At 34.6% G+C, this 15,016-nt stretch overlaps 1 protein-coding gene across 1 annotated transcript; it reads right to left on the reverse strand.

Annotated features, from left to right (window-relative positions):
- Positions 1–1,167: 1,167 nt before the first annotated feature.
- LOC107914681 (prolyl 4-hydroxylase 1) lies at positions 1,168–14,694 on the reverse strand. The gene is made up of 12 exons (XM_016843677.2): positions 14,364–14,694; positions 13,891–13,938; positions 12,650–12,715; positions 12,433–12,485; positions 11,673–11,738; positions 10,919–10,993; positions 9,964–10,038; positions 3,831–3,901; positions 3,687–3,738; positions 3,475–3,564; positions 2,170–2,262; positions 1,168–1,707 (listed from the first exon to the last, which is right to left on the reverse strand). The coding sequence occupies exons 1-12, from the start codon at positions 14,425–14,427 to the stop codon at positions 1,600–1,602; spliced, it is 861 nt and encodes a 286-aa protein (XP_016699166.1). The 5' UTR covers positions 14,428–14,694; the 3' UTR covers positions 1,168–1,599.
- Positions 14,695–15,016: the final 322 nt, after the last annotated feature.

A 15,016-nucleotide genomic window follows, 5' to 3' on the forward strand; every position in this document is an offset into this window, starting at 1 on the left:
AGTAAGATGAGGTTTGGTTGGAATAATAATTCTATCTCCCTTTAGCCTTGGATGATGGGAGACTCGGTTCTCTATATTTTATGTGACTTTGTTTATGTGGAGTCCTTTGAGATTTTGACTCCTTGTGCTTATGCTCAATGTTATCTTCATCCTTTGGTTTTTAAGTCCATTAGTCAGTGAAATTGGGGGATTGGTGGATCAGTGTGGTAGGCGAGATCATAAGCATTTATATTCTTCTATTAAATATCTAACACCTTTTAGTAGGATTAGATTCCTCTTTGTAATGGTAATAATCCCACTTCCAACCTCACTATTAAAACGATTAATCGGTACTCGTTTGTTTAACCTTTTGGTAATATCACTGCCATTTATTTCTAGTTTAAGCTAGGATGATGTAATAATTCAATTTTGAATGAAATGAAATCTTTTGTATGCTTAAGATTTTGCAGCGGGCTCAATGGAGGACTAATGAATGCATCAAAGTGTTGGTTGATGTTATAAAACTCAACAAAGCATCACTGTAACTTTGATTGTTATTTTTGTTCACTTATCTGCCCAAAAGTATAATTCCATAAATAAGGGGAAAAAACCTTAATTTCCCGTCTTTTTAGTTTTTTAAGGATAATAAGCCAAAATAAAAGGTAATTAAAAATTAGCAATACTATTCAAACCAAACTAGCTCAAAACTTCTATACCCAAACCCAACCCATTTTAAAATAGATATAACATTTTATCCGAGCTCATTTTTTGGACCTAATAATCTTATTCAAATCCTCCCAAATATCGAACAAGTCTTCAAACTAAGATGAATAACCCGACCTTTTAACATTCCTACTTAAAACTTACAACACCATTTATAATTCATTTCGACTCATATTTCATTTGTTTTGCACTTTGTGAAGTTATAATATTTCAATTCTACACTTTATACCTACCTCACCATGTGCACCATGGCTCGGTAACTTGACAAAGGGGTAAACTGGTAGTGCTTGGGGAGTAAGGATCCATTCAAATCCCAACCAAAAGCACCACCACTACACAGCACTTAGTTCAAATGGGAGAGGTACGAGAATACTAGCATTGATATGTTCATAATACTTGTACCAAGGTGACAAGGTCCCTTGCATGGTTACTACACACACCACTGGAAGTAAAGATATCAAAGTATTAAAAGACAGCAAAACGAAGATTTATACTAACAACTCTTCCTGAAAAATGTTAGAAATGACCCATTCCAAATCACCATCAAATATGAGCAAGGGAACTATTGTTTCCGAAAACAACATAATAGAAACTTTTGTTCCTGGGTTGGGGATGGCAAAGAGGGGTAATTATGAAGAGCATCAAATTACACTCCTAAAACAGGTCCGAAAATTAAATAATGCAACTATACCTAAGTGTTCATTTCTCAAGCTGTAGCCTATTCTTTATATGGTATTTTGATCGTCCATGGGTCTCCAAACTCAATTTCTGGCATCTAGGCATATACTAACTCCCTACTTTAAGAGTAAATTATTACTCATTCCCTAAAGCATTAGATGTGAATTTCTAGACATAGTAAAACAGTAGCCCCCTATCTGTGTGTATATATATGTGACATCAGAAAGTAGGTTTTTGCCTCATCCATTTTGTTGCAGACCATTTTTCTCCTGATAAAACTTCACATCCTCCATGTATGCTATTTGGATCCGACTGTCCATCTAGTCCCTAACAGAAGCAAGCAATAAAAACAACAAAGTTAACAAAATCAGTGAAATCCTTCTAAATTAATCTAAATCTGGGTAGTATATAAGAAAGATACCTTTAGCATATCCACAAGATATCAGGCAAGGCAACAAAACAAAGTCAAACTTAATGATCGTATCATATCGTTCATGATATCAGAGTCTCCATGATGAACAAAAATCATTACACTTAATGCAACTAAAATCAGAAATATTTGTAAACACTATTTCAAACCAATCTCAACATGACCAAGTTTATAACCCTTGAGATATGTCAAAGTAAAACTCACGAGAAATTAAACAGAAAAATGAGAAACCTCAAGAGATGTACTGTAAATTACTAATAGAGAAAGAAAAGTTTAATGGATGAACAAAGAAAAGTTCATGCATACAAAGGCATGCAAACAGGCATTTTGAATTTACGAAGAAGATCAAGGAAACGTACCATGCTCCAGAAGAGCACTGCATCTCCTTTGATCGGTTTTACAGACATCCCCTTCACAGTCTTCCCGCCACAGCTACAATCGCCCGTACCAGCCTGAGATTTTAAATCACATGTTTAACAAACCAATGCCATGAAAGGTATAACATTGAAGGTATTGTCAAAGAAAAGTTGACAAATAAAAACAATCGACAAATTTTAAACAAGAAGATTCAACGCAACATCATACTAAATATTGAGTGACTGGCAATTATCAACAATGACAAAACAAAAGAGTTATGCAAGGCAAAGTACAAGTATTTTGACATATACAAGGGGCAAATATCTTGAAGAAAATTCAAATAGACTTGAAGTAGCTAGAGACAATAAAGACATGAAAGACTAAATAATATACCTCTCATTTGGCCAAATAAAAAATAATAATATACACCTCTCATAGGATTAATATCTAAATATTAGAAGTTGAAGAATTAAATACGAGCTGCCACAAGAAAATGAACAAAGAGGTCGGCCAAATTTCTTACTTGTCTCCATTACTTTTAAAATAATCCACTAGCAGAGTCATATTGAAACCTGATAAGACTGGAAAGCAGGTTGTCCAGTTGCAGTGTAGAATAAGATCGTTTCAAACACAAATATTTCTTACCATTCGTTATTCTAGACCCTACTTCCTCGTAACCGTTTTCAAGAAAGAGCTAATTCTTATACTTCTCCTCTAGTATTTATTCACAGTTACGACTGCAAAAATCTTTTCATATAATAGATTATAGTTGGAAGTAAACCAATATAATAGATTATAGTTGGAAGTAAACCAACATTGTGGGGAGAGAAGGAAAGAAATGAAGAATGCTAGTGGGTTTGAATCCGGTCTTGTCCATTGGACTATTATATCTCCATAATTCTCCAACTCCACTGCCTTCCTCAGGAAACATTGAAATCTGTTTTTATGTCATTGCTTCAAGTAACTGAATTCCTCACTTCCAAAAAACATTTTTCCATCATACTCTAATTATAACCCTAATTTTCATCCGTTGAACCTAATCAACTTTCATTGTTACTTTAAAACCAGTTTCCAGTGCTTACCCTTGACACCCATGAACAGATTTCAGCAAACTTCTGTGCTTACTCTTTCTAGAGCAAAAGCATCTATAAATTGCCTATGCATGTCGAGCAAAGTACCAAGGGCATATTGACAGTTACAAAATACCTATGAAAAGACAAATAAATTGAATTTCTCTTTACATGCAATTGAAGCACCAGTTACCTAATATGATTAATCACGCAGGTCACTTAAAGAAAAGGAATTACCATAGGGAAATATGTTTCTCCCCCTTCAACATCATCACTTAGATACATAAGCATAGTTGCTATTCTTTGACCACCACGCTTCAAGTTAAACTGAAAAAAATAATAATAATCGTAAAGAAATGGCTCGGGATTTCTCCATATCATAAGAACAGATATATCTGACACAACCGATAAATCCACCACGAAAATTATGGGAAAGGCAGATAACTTACAGTATCAGAAAAATAATCATGATGGGGCTTGTAAAACTGATCCTTTTCATACCTGTGCTGCATTAAATGTTAGCCTCGATAAAGAACATATCAATTCTCTTTCTTTTGAGCAATATTTTACAGATATTGAAGTCAGAGACCCACCTTAAAACTTGGATAAGCTCTCCATTTTCAGCTGGTATTTGAGAAAATACAGAAATCCGCTTTTCAATTGCCTTTCAGTTCAAAGGAAAAAGAAATAGAGGGAAAACACTCAGTTACAATCTATTAGATAATTGCAGAAGATAGATGCAAACACTTCAATGCTAGAATGGAAAGATGCATGCAGAAGAAAATTCATCCAGAGCTGCTTTAAACTTATGGTAAAATTAAGAAACATCGTAAGCTGATCAAAGCTATTTCTCATATTTATATATATATATCTATATATTTCCAAGTTGGCATTCACTTTCTATTTGCCATCTAGAGGGGAGAATATGTTTCTGAATTCCAAGAGTTGCAGCCAGTATATCAAGTGCCAATGTTTGCAAAACCATACTGTTAAGTGTAAGTCCTTAGAGAAAAAGATAAACTCGTAAAAGGCTGCTTAGTAGTTATCAACAGAAGAAAGAGGGAAGAAAGATATATCTTAAACACATACCACGGAAAAAGGGGCATAGTTCCTTCAGGTAAATGAGAACAAGAGCTTTGCAAACTTTTTTGAAGAGCTTCTGTGAGTGGGAAGTTTTAGAAACTCTCTCTTAGCCCATGAAAGAATTTCAGAGCTTACTAACAAGGAAATCATATAAGCCATAGGGGGTTTAGGGAACAATGAAATCAAATAACCAGGGGTTTGTCTTTCTACTTGTTGCCAATCTGGCGGGAGCAGAGTTTGACTCACATTTTTGTGATCACGTCATGCCATGTATCAAAAGTTAGTCTCTCCCCTATGGTCTCCATCCACAGGTGAGATTAGTCATAATGCCATTTTTGGCACTTCATTAAATATGCAATTCTAGCAACACCTACCATCAATGTTCCCATAAAACAAGCTATAATATATGTTACTCTTGTAAGTATATGTCAATTTGTACTGATGCTTGCGATTGTTTTTCCTTGGATACTAATAGATGCATTGTTGAGAATCTTTTGATTTTTTGATAGCATTAATTAGTATCTTTGGAGATTACAACTGATTTTTAGAGATTCTAATTAAGAGATATTCTTTCCTTAAGTTAATTCAATTTTAATGTATATATAGTTGTACATATTTTAAGAAATACATCCTTTGATAGAGTTTTTTCCACAATACATTAGAGTATTCATCTCTAATTTCATCATGGTATCAATTTTTTTATCCTATTTTTGGGATTTTTTTTTCTGATTTTAAATTCTTTTCCAAAAACCCTAGAAACCCAAATTTGGTACTTTCCATCCTGGCCCTATTTTTTTTATTTCACCGCCCCTACCATTGGAGTCGACATCCACTCGCCGACAAAACCCCAAACTCCGGTGACCAGCAAACCCGCATGTGGGCCCCACGCGCCGTCGCAAGTTTCTGCAACTCCATTTCACATGCCGTGCGTGGACTCCACCTGCTGCCGCCGTGTTTTTTCCGACGCCGTCACTGTGCTCTCTGCTCTCTTCCGATTATTCTTCTCTAAGTGGTGATGTGCTTTGGCTAAGTTTTTTTTTGTGTGTGTGGGATCTATTTGGGATTTTTTTTTGGTGTTATTTTTTGTTCTAATTGTGCAAGCAGATTTTTTTGGGGTTTAGTTGTTTTTTCCAACATTATGTCTGCAGACGAGAAGCTTGTCATTCCAACCGATAATCCCTCGTTGCAAATTAGCCCTGTGAAGCTTGATGGTCATAATTACTTTACTTGGTCAAGGTCCTACTTCTTGTTTATCAAGGCCCGTGGCTTGCAGGGATATATCACGGTAAATTGTCGAAACCTGAACTCACTGATTCAACCTTTAGTCAGTAGGATTTAACGAACTCTCTTGTTATGGCATGGCTTATCAACTCTATGCAACCCCATATTTCCAAAACCTATTTGTTGCTTGATACCGCGGAAAAGATTTGGAATATTGCTGCTTGATACTACTCTTGTGTTGGGAATGATGCGCAACTTTTTGAGATTCGTAATAAGGTCCATGGTACAAAACAGGGGGAGCTAACGATTTCTCAATATTTTGCCGAATTAAGTGGGTTGTGGCAGGAACTTAATTATTATCAATATTTTCAAGCGAATTGTGCCAAGAATGCCGAAAAATTTCAGAAGATGGTGGAAAAGAAACGTGTCTTTGATTTCTTGGCTGGGTTAAATACCGAATATGATCAGATTCAGGTTCAAGTTCTTGGCAAGACTCCGTTCCCTTCTCTCTATATGGCATACTCCTATGCACAACAGGACGAGAGTCGTCGTGTTGTTATGCTCTATAATCCACCTTTAGAGAAAGCTGGCCTCATTGCTAACCAGGATGGTAAGTCTGCCAAGGATCACTTGACATATGACTACTGTAGAAAGCCTCGGCACACTAAAAATTCATGTTGGAAGTTGCATGGTCGCCCCACTCGAGGTCGTGGTGGAAAACAAGGGGGTAATTCTCGGCCTCAGGCAAAATTTTCAAACTCTATGACAACAAATGATAAGTCCACTTATAATGGGAGTTTTACCTCGGACGAGATTCAACACCTTTGACGCATCTTGTCTCAATTGGACTCTACCTCGATTGCCAAGCCCAATCGTGCAAACTCAGGTACTGTTTTAAATGCTCCATCTACTTCTTGGATTATTGATTCCGGTGCGAATAGACATATGACAAGGTCAAAAAAAGCTTATTTAACTATACTACTTGTCCATCTAAAGATAGTGCGCGACTAGCCGATGACTACCTTACCTCCATCTCTGGAACAGGTTCTATTGTTTGTACCCCCAATATCACTTTATCCTCTATCCTTCATGTCCCAAAATTTCCAGTTAACATTTTATCTATTAGTACTATCACTAAAGCCTTAAATCGTAAACTTGAATTCTTTCCCGATCACTGTATTTTTCTGGACCTCCAGACAGAGAAGACGATTGGCAATGGTAGATTGCGTGATGGCTTATATATTCTGGATCGATTGTCCAATATGTCTCAAGCATTATTTGGAGACAATAAAGATGTCAACCGGGAGATTATTTAGTGGCATAGACAGTTAGGACATCCATCATTTACTGTTCTTGCCAAGATGTTTCCTAATTCAAAAACTCAGTTAGACTCTTTAGTTTGTGATGCCTGTGAGTTTGCTAAGCATACAAGAAACAATTATCCTTTGCGTAATAATAGAAGTATTGTTCCTTTTGAGATTATTCATTCGGATGTTTGGGGCCCTACTTGCTTTACTTTTTAATCTAGTAATCATTGGTTTGTTATTTTTATTGATTATTGCACTCAGATGACATGGGTATTTTTATTAAAGTCCAAAAGTGATGTTTTCTCGTGTTTTCGTTCTTTTCATAAATTGGTTACTACTCAGTTTGATGCTAAGGTTAAGATTTTGTGAACTGATAATGGAATCGAGTATAACTTAAATGATTATTTAAAATCATATGGAATTTTGCATCAGACTAGTTGTCCAGGTACAAGTGCTTAGAATGATGTTGCCGAAAGAAAAAATCGGCATCTTTTGGAAGTGGCTAGATCATTTATGTTCACTATGAATCTCACAAAGCCTTACTAGGGGGATGCAATTTTGGTTGCGACTTATCTTATTAATCGGATGCCTCTTTGGGCCTTGATTTGAAAAGTCCCATAAAAACCTTACAGGACAAAACGGATTACCCAGTTTCATCGGTCTTTGGTTGTGTTTGCTTCGTTCATCTTCGACATGGAAACAAACTAGATCCTCGAGCAGTCAAATGTGTTTTCATTGTATACTCTACCACACAAAAGGGTTACAAATGTTATCATCTTCCATCTAGAAAGTATTATATAAGTATGGATGTAACATTTCGTGAGGATGAACCTTACTTTTCTTCATCACACCAATCTCTTCAAAGGGAGGTTATTGAAAATGAAAAGATAACACCTTGTTCTATTACTCTTTCGCGGGAGAATTTAGTTCCAACAGAGACTCTGGTTCAAAAGAAAACTAGTGGACGGTTGTTGGATAAGCCTGATTTAATGACATAAACTAGAAAAGGCAAGAAAGATGTCATTATACAATCTACTTTATGCCCTGACTCTTCAATGCCAAGTGAGTCTTCTTTACCTCCGTTTGCCACTGATTTGGAATTACCAATAACCCAACGAAAAGATGTTAGAACTTGCACTTTACATCTTATCCCTAACTTTGTCTCTTATAATTCCTTATCCACATCCTATAGAGCTTTTGTTTTGTCTTTGTTCTCTATGTCTGTTCCACAGGATTGAGGAGAAGCTATCACTGATCCAAGATGGAAAAAGGCTATGATTGAAGAAATGAGAGCTTTAGCAAAAAATGAGACGTGGGAATTGGTTAACCCTCCTAAGGGGCAGAAAACGGTTGGCTACAAATGGGTGTTTACTATCAAGTATAAGGCTGATGGTTCAATTGAAAGATTCAAAGTCAGATTAGTAGCACAATGATTCACTAAAACATATGGAGTGTATTATCAGGAAATATTTGCTCCAATTGCTAAATTGAACACAATTAGTATCCTTTTCTCGTGTGCAGCAAATCTCGACTGAGACTTACAACAGTTTGATGTAAAGAATACCTTCTTACATGTAGACCTGAAAGAAGAAATGTATATGGAAGTTCCTCCAGGATTCGAGGATAAAAATACTCAAGGGAAGGAATGTAAACTGAAAAAGGCCCTATATGGACTAAAGCAATCTCCCAGAGCCTGGTTTGATAGATTTAGTAAGGTCATGGTGTCATTTGGCTACCAACAAAGTAATGCTGATCATACCCTCTTTATAAAACATCACAAAGGTATGATTACTCTCCTTATAGTTTATGTTGATGACATAATTATGACAGGAGATGACAAGGAAGAAATGATTCAGCTTAAGAAACAATTGGCTCAAGAATTTGAAATCAAAAACTTGGGAAAGTTACAATATTTCCTCGGAATAGAAATGGCCAGATCGAAAGAGGAAACTTTTTATTTCCCAAAAAAAAGTATGTCTTAGATCTTCTGACAAAAACTAACATGTTAGGCAGCAAACCAGCCGAATCACCTATTGAGATGAATCACAAGTTATAAGCAGGGATCGATAAAACAGTGGATAAAGGGAGATATCAAAAACTCGTTGGACGTTTGATTTATCTCGCCCATACTCGACCTGATATAGTTTATGCGGTTAGTTTGGTAAGCCATTTTATGCATGATCCTCGCGAAGCTCACATGCCGGCATTATTGCTAATTTTATGCTATTTGAAGTCTGCACCGGACAAATGTATTCTCTTCAAAAAAAGTAGTCATCTCAAGATAGAAGTATTTACAGATGCAGATTGGGTTGACTCTCTTGATGACAAGGTCTACAGCGAGTTATTGTACTCTTTTGAGAGTAAACTTAGTCACTTGGAGAAGCAAGAAACAAAGTGTTGTGGCTCGATCAAGTGCAGAGGCTGAATATAGGGCCATGACTCAAGGTGTTTGTGAGCTTTTATGGCTACAAAAAGTATTGGAAGAGCTAAAGTTGTTGAACGAAAATGGATCAACCTTGTACTGTGACAACAAGGCGGCCATTAGCATAGCTCAAAATCCAGTATAGCACGATAGAACCAAGCATATCCAAATAGATCGTCATTTTATCAAGGAAAAAGTAGCCAGTGGTGCCTTAAGTCTATCTTATCTAGCATCTGAAAAACAGTTGGAGGATGTTTTTACTAAAAGGCTCAATTGTAAGACTTATCATAATCTTTTTTGCAAGTTAGGTATGCAAGACATCTATGCACCAACTTGAGGGGGAGTGTTGAGAATCTTTTGATTATTTGATAGCATTAATTAGTATCTTTAGAAATTACAACTGATTTTTAGAGATTCCAATTAAGAGATATTATTTCCTCAAGTTGATTCAATTTTCATGTATATATAGTTGTACATATTTTTAAGAAATACATACTTTGAGAGAGTTTTTTCCTCAATACATTAGAGTATTTGTCTCTAATTTCATCATGCAGTATGCATCAGCAAAATCTAGAAGGATTAAAACATTTAGGATGGATCAAAATCATTCTCTTGGCTCCTAGATTACCCTCATCTGAGAATGGACTGATGATATAGACATTTATGTTGGAGGGAAGTAACTTGAAAACTAACCTGTATCATAGGATACTTTTTCTCTGTTGGACTCAGGAACATACCAGAGCTTGTCCTGACATTACTCTTAATTCCCTGAAAAACGACTGCAATAAGATCAATTCTTCCTATGAAAAATATGGTCCTAAAACTATAAGTAATTGGCCAAAGGTAAGAAATATATATTTTTATAAAACTTACAAATATAACTGTCTTCATTCAGCATCATTATTCAAAGCATTAAAAACTTAAAAAATAGCAACACAAGTGGAAGAGTCCTTTTTGAAGTTTGGCATGCAGGAATATGTAAGAAGATATTTTTTTTAATGTACACTAGAATGCATGATGCAGCTAAAGAAGGTAAGTCAATCCACCCAACTGCTACACTCTAAACTCATAATAGTTACGAGTTCTTCATGCTTAAGTATCCCTTCTAATGAATAATGAGAAAGAGGGCCCTTCATCTTAGTGAACCCTTAAAGTAATGCCAAAGTTTGATTGGTCAGTAGAAGCACCTATGTAGTAGTTACCCACTCAAAGTGACAAAAGTGCAAAGATAGAAAAAACACAAGCAGCTTCTTAATAATGTTTTCAAGTCAAACCCACTTCAAAATATGCGAAATAAGGGCTGGTTTTTTAAGCTTGAACAGTTTTCATAGAGTTTTAAAGGATCATATGCTCTTAATAAAGAAATCTCGAATTCAGAACAAGACAATATCCACTCACTAACTTCCAGCGAACTTTAAAAAGTGGATATTTTACTCATCACACATTACCCACAAAAAAAAATACTCATGGATATTTTACGCATCACACATTACCCAAAAAAAAAACCCTACATGCAGACATAAGCATATTTAGATATATGACCTCAATAAAATATGAAACCTGATATATCATCAAGAAATGAACATGCCCAAAAAATTTTTACACCATTAGCAAGTAATTCAAGGAAAAAAAAAGTTATCAGATGTACCTTCCCAGTTTTTACATCTACCACAGTGGAAACTTGAAGTCGAGGGCGGGCAATGGCTCTAAGGTAGTCACATTCCTGCAAAGAACAAAACAGTAGGTTTAACACTCTTTCGTTGAATTACTCATAAATATAGTATTTCCAAACCGCTCAACTTAGCGCAATTTTATTGTTTTAGAATATTTAGTGCTCAATGAAGAAGGACACTTCAGTCTCATTAAGCGGGTGATGGATGAACGGTGGGAGAGCACAGATATTCAAAAGGAGCTATTTACAGGGATCAGTCTTCTACCCTCCTGCCTTGGGAACAGACAAAGATTGGCTTTTGTTACAAAATTTCTTTTACAGCCTCTAAATACATTTCCACTTAGCACTCAATCATTATGAGTATATTCTTTTCTCTTTCTTGCCACAACTAAATATATCTAACAATTCAAGACTCAAAACATCAACTTTTACTTTTGGCATTTTGTAGAGAGACATAACTCTGATTGGGGAATATTTAGCTGCATTGTTCTTATCATTGTGCGATGCAATCAACCATCCCCTAAGGAATCCTAGGTTTGCAGCTAATGAATTTTTTCTTCTTCTTCTTCATTTATTCATTTGTCCACAATTTCATATAAATATAAATCTTAAAGCTGCCAAAATGCCCTAATCACATAGCAGTTAGTTGTTGTTCTATATCAGCTAGTCATTGCATGAATCAAACTGACAGTGTGTACAATCAATTCTCAATCATAGATCACATACATACCTCATTGCTGAGGAAATTATGAAGTACAATTATTCGAGGTGACCAGCTTATTATTTCAGGTTTGACCTACATCATCAGAACAAAAAGTAAGTCAAACTTTTTTGTTTTTCATAAAAAAATTTGAAAGATGTAAGAAGAATTAACTTCTGGATCAGTTTCATACAAGAAGAAAACCGTATAATAAATCCAAAATCCAAATAGAGAGCAAAAATAATTCATTTCCATCTACGGTTAAGTCCATACTGTGCCAGGCTCTAATATGCATAGAAAGGCTTCCACCTTCCTTCCTACCTTTGTATCAAAGTTCGCTCAATTTACTCCAAGTTAAATTATGAAAGAGCCACTCAACCCACACTATTATATAAACAGTGAGACTTCCCAACCTCCTTTCCTCCATCAATCGCCTTCAAGCTCTGGTATAGTAATTCATCCAATATAATTTGTGAGCAAATAAAACTCCACATATAAGATAGGCAATAAGAATGTGTGATTGTTCTTCTCTATATAAAGCCGTGCAAGTCTAAGTATGAATTATTCAGCAAATGGCTTAGAATATTTTAAAACAACACAAGGCAAAGTCCAATGCACTAGTTATAAATGGAAATCTTTTAATATAAGCTTTCTCTATTCTTTTCGTTCTCTTTCTCCATCGAAATTTTAAAACTTAATTGATTTCATCAAAAAATTAAGGTTCGTACTTATCCCTAAGATTTAAAAATGAAAGGTTAAAAGGATAGGCAGTAAAGTACTAAAAACATACAAATCCAAGACGCAAAATTTCTGCTTCTTTGTCACCGTGCCAGTGACTCATACCTGACAAAAAAAAAATGTAAAGAGACAAAATAAATCAATGAACTTACAGAAAAAAAATATATATACAACTTGGCTAAGATCAAAGATTCTTTAACTGAAGTTCAATTAGTTAAACAAATTTCGATAACTTTATTGTTTGTGAACCGAAAAAGAACAATACTAACCTCTTGGCAACTTAAGATATCCATCACTCTGACGTCTATGTAATTTTGTAGTTGGAAAGTCATCACCTATTAAACATGTCCGATAAATTTTAAATATGTCTATATCATCAATGAAAATTTTCCAATGGTTATTCTAAGTAGCTATAAATAGATACTTCAATAATGAGTGAATAAAACATATTTAAATAAAATCAAAGCTCCACAATAAAGGGAGCAACGGCATTTTACAAGGATGAGTTATCCAAATTCCCAAAAGATGCTTTTCTAATCATATCTTTTAAGTACAAATCATTCATTGGATAGGCCTGGTTAATACTAACATTTAATTATAGCAACCTGCAGTGGTCAAGCTCAAATGCAAAATCTATCAATACCATGCAAAAGCAAATCTTAGAAATGTAAATTAAGCCTACAAAGAAGTAAACCCGATTTTAGATGAGATTCTAAAGTTAAGGAAAGAACTTAAATCCCACAAGTTATGGGTTTAGACTTGAACACTAGGACAAAGGATGAAGTCAATAGATTATGAAACAACCAAAAATTCTATTGAAGACTGATTGAAATGTTGTTATAAAAGTTATTTATACAATTAAACCTAACCAACCAATTTGCCAAACCCTAAAATGCTAATTTATTGTAAAGCCTAATGGCTAAGTTTAGCCCATTAAAAGTTCAAAAATCTATCTCAAACATTGTACTGAAATACAGTAGGAGGGATGCAAAACAATATCAAATAAAATTACGGTCTAAGGAAACATCAGAAAATGTTTTTGTCGTAAGAATAAAAAACTTACAACAGCTCTATAATTCTTGATCAGAGATAATTGGATATGGTAAAATCATAACTTCCCCCCTTTATTATGGTATGTCTTAAGATGATCCATAAACAGAAGCAAAAGGTCCCATATTTAAACAATTAAAGCCCCAATGTTGCTCGCTTAAAGATAATTTTAGGAAATTTTTACAAAAAAAAAAAAACTAGGACACTGTAATGGCTGGGTAGTAAAACTCAGACTGTTGAAGAGTCTTGTTCTACTCATTAAACCTATGAGGAAAAATATGAAATCTAAAAATAGTTATGTTGGATAGGTCATACATATGAAGAAAACATAACAAAGAAACTTCACTTTTATAAAAATCAGATTCTTGCACAATAACATAGAGGGGAAGCAAGTAATTAGAGAAACCAACATACAGAAAACTATATACTGCTAAAAGATATTGAAAGATGAAAAGTATACCGTATGAATCTTCTAACCCGCGTATGAATGCTAGCTGAAACAAAGCCCCTGCATTTCCCAATATCATTAACACTTAAAATAACGATGAATCAATGCATCAATCCATGCTCATAAAAATTCACAAGCAGCTAAATTTGGAACAAATAGGATTAAATTATTAGAACCAAATCGCTAAAAATTGAAAACCAGCCAAGAAAAACAAAACCCCATTTCTAATCTCAACCAATTACATCTCTGTCGGATCAGCTAAATCTCCCTTTTGGAATGCATATTTCAAGGAAGAAAAGAAACCCATTATTTTGAAACCATTAAAAAAAGTGGGAAATCAACCAAAACATTAATTACACATAAAAGAACAAGAGCTAACCACCAACGTGTTTTGAAGTCGAAGGTTTTGAGAGTTCAATTAAAACTTAAAAAAAGATAGTTGAAAAAAAAAAGATTTTTTTTTCGAATCGAAGGGAAAGACATACCGATTATCATTCCAACAGTGACAAATGTTAACAATCCGAAAACAATCTTCATAGGAGGGGCCATGGCGTATGGAAGTTGGTGTCCCAAGAAGAATGTTGGAAGCAAAAGTAAAAGCAAATTGAGAAAAAAGAAGACCAACAATCTGGTTTCCACGCCCCTTGTATTTTCCTTCCCCGTTGTCCGTGTGATCTTCCTCTGTTTAAACTACTTTATTTATAGTTGTTCATATGTTAAAAAAAAAAAAAATGGCAATGACTGTTAAACTTGTTGACTCCTTGTCTTCACTATTGAGTATCGCATTGACTAACAGTATAAATTGGAAAAAGGTAAACTATAACCGGACCGTGAATTATTCTTTCTGTCGCTTCATTAAAAAGAATTATAATTTTTACTGCAAAATTTTCATTTAAATTATTAAATTATTTTAAAAATTTTATTCAAATCATTCAACTATTAATTTTTTAAAAATTTCTCCAACAAAACCCAAACAATCATTGATACGGTGGATAAGTACCAATCAACAAGTAAAATAATATGTTTTAGATCTAAATTAATCTGACAGTCAATATCGGAGATCGAAGAAAAAAACTATTTAAATTTTTGTTTGCAGATTTGTAATGTCCAAAATTATTTCATTAAAAAAAAAGAGAAT

Source organism: Gossypium hirsutum, chromosome D10 (assembly GCF_007990345.1).
Source record: "Gossypium hirsutum isolate 1008001.06 chromosome D10, Gossypium_hirsutum_v2.1, whole genome shotgun sequence".
Lineage (NCBI taxonomy): Eukaryota > Viridiplantae > Streptophyta > Magnoliopsida > Malvales > Malvaceae > Gossypium > Gossypium hirsutum.

Bases quoted from the DNA above. Each gene is read 5' to 3' on its own strand.
- LOC107914681 (XM_016843677.2), bottom strand. From the start codon at position 14,427: ATGGCCCCTCCTATGAAGATTGTTTTCGGATTGTTAACATTTGTCACT. The intron at 10,994-11,672 runs GTATGTATGTGA...TGTTCTTTGCAG, and splicing joins ATAATTTCCTCAGCAATGAG to GAATGTGACTACCTTAGAGC. The intron at 1,708-2,169 runs GTACGTTTCCTT...TGCTTCTGTTAG, and splicing joins CAGTGCTCTTCTGGAGCATG to GGACTAGATGGACAGTCGGA.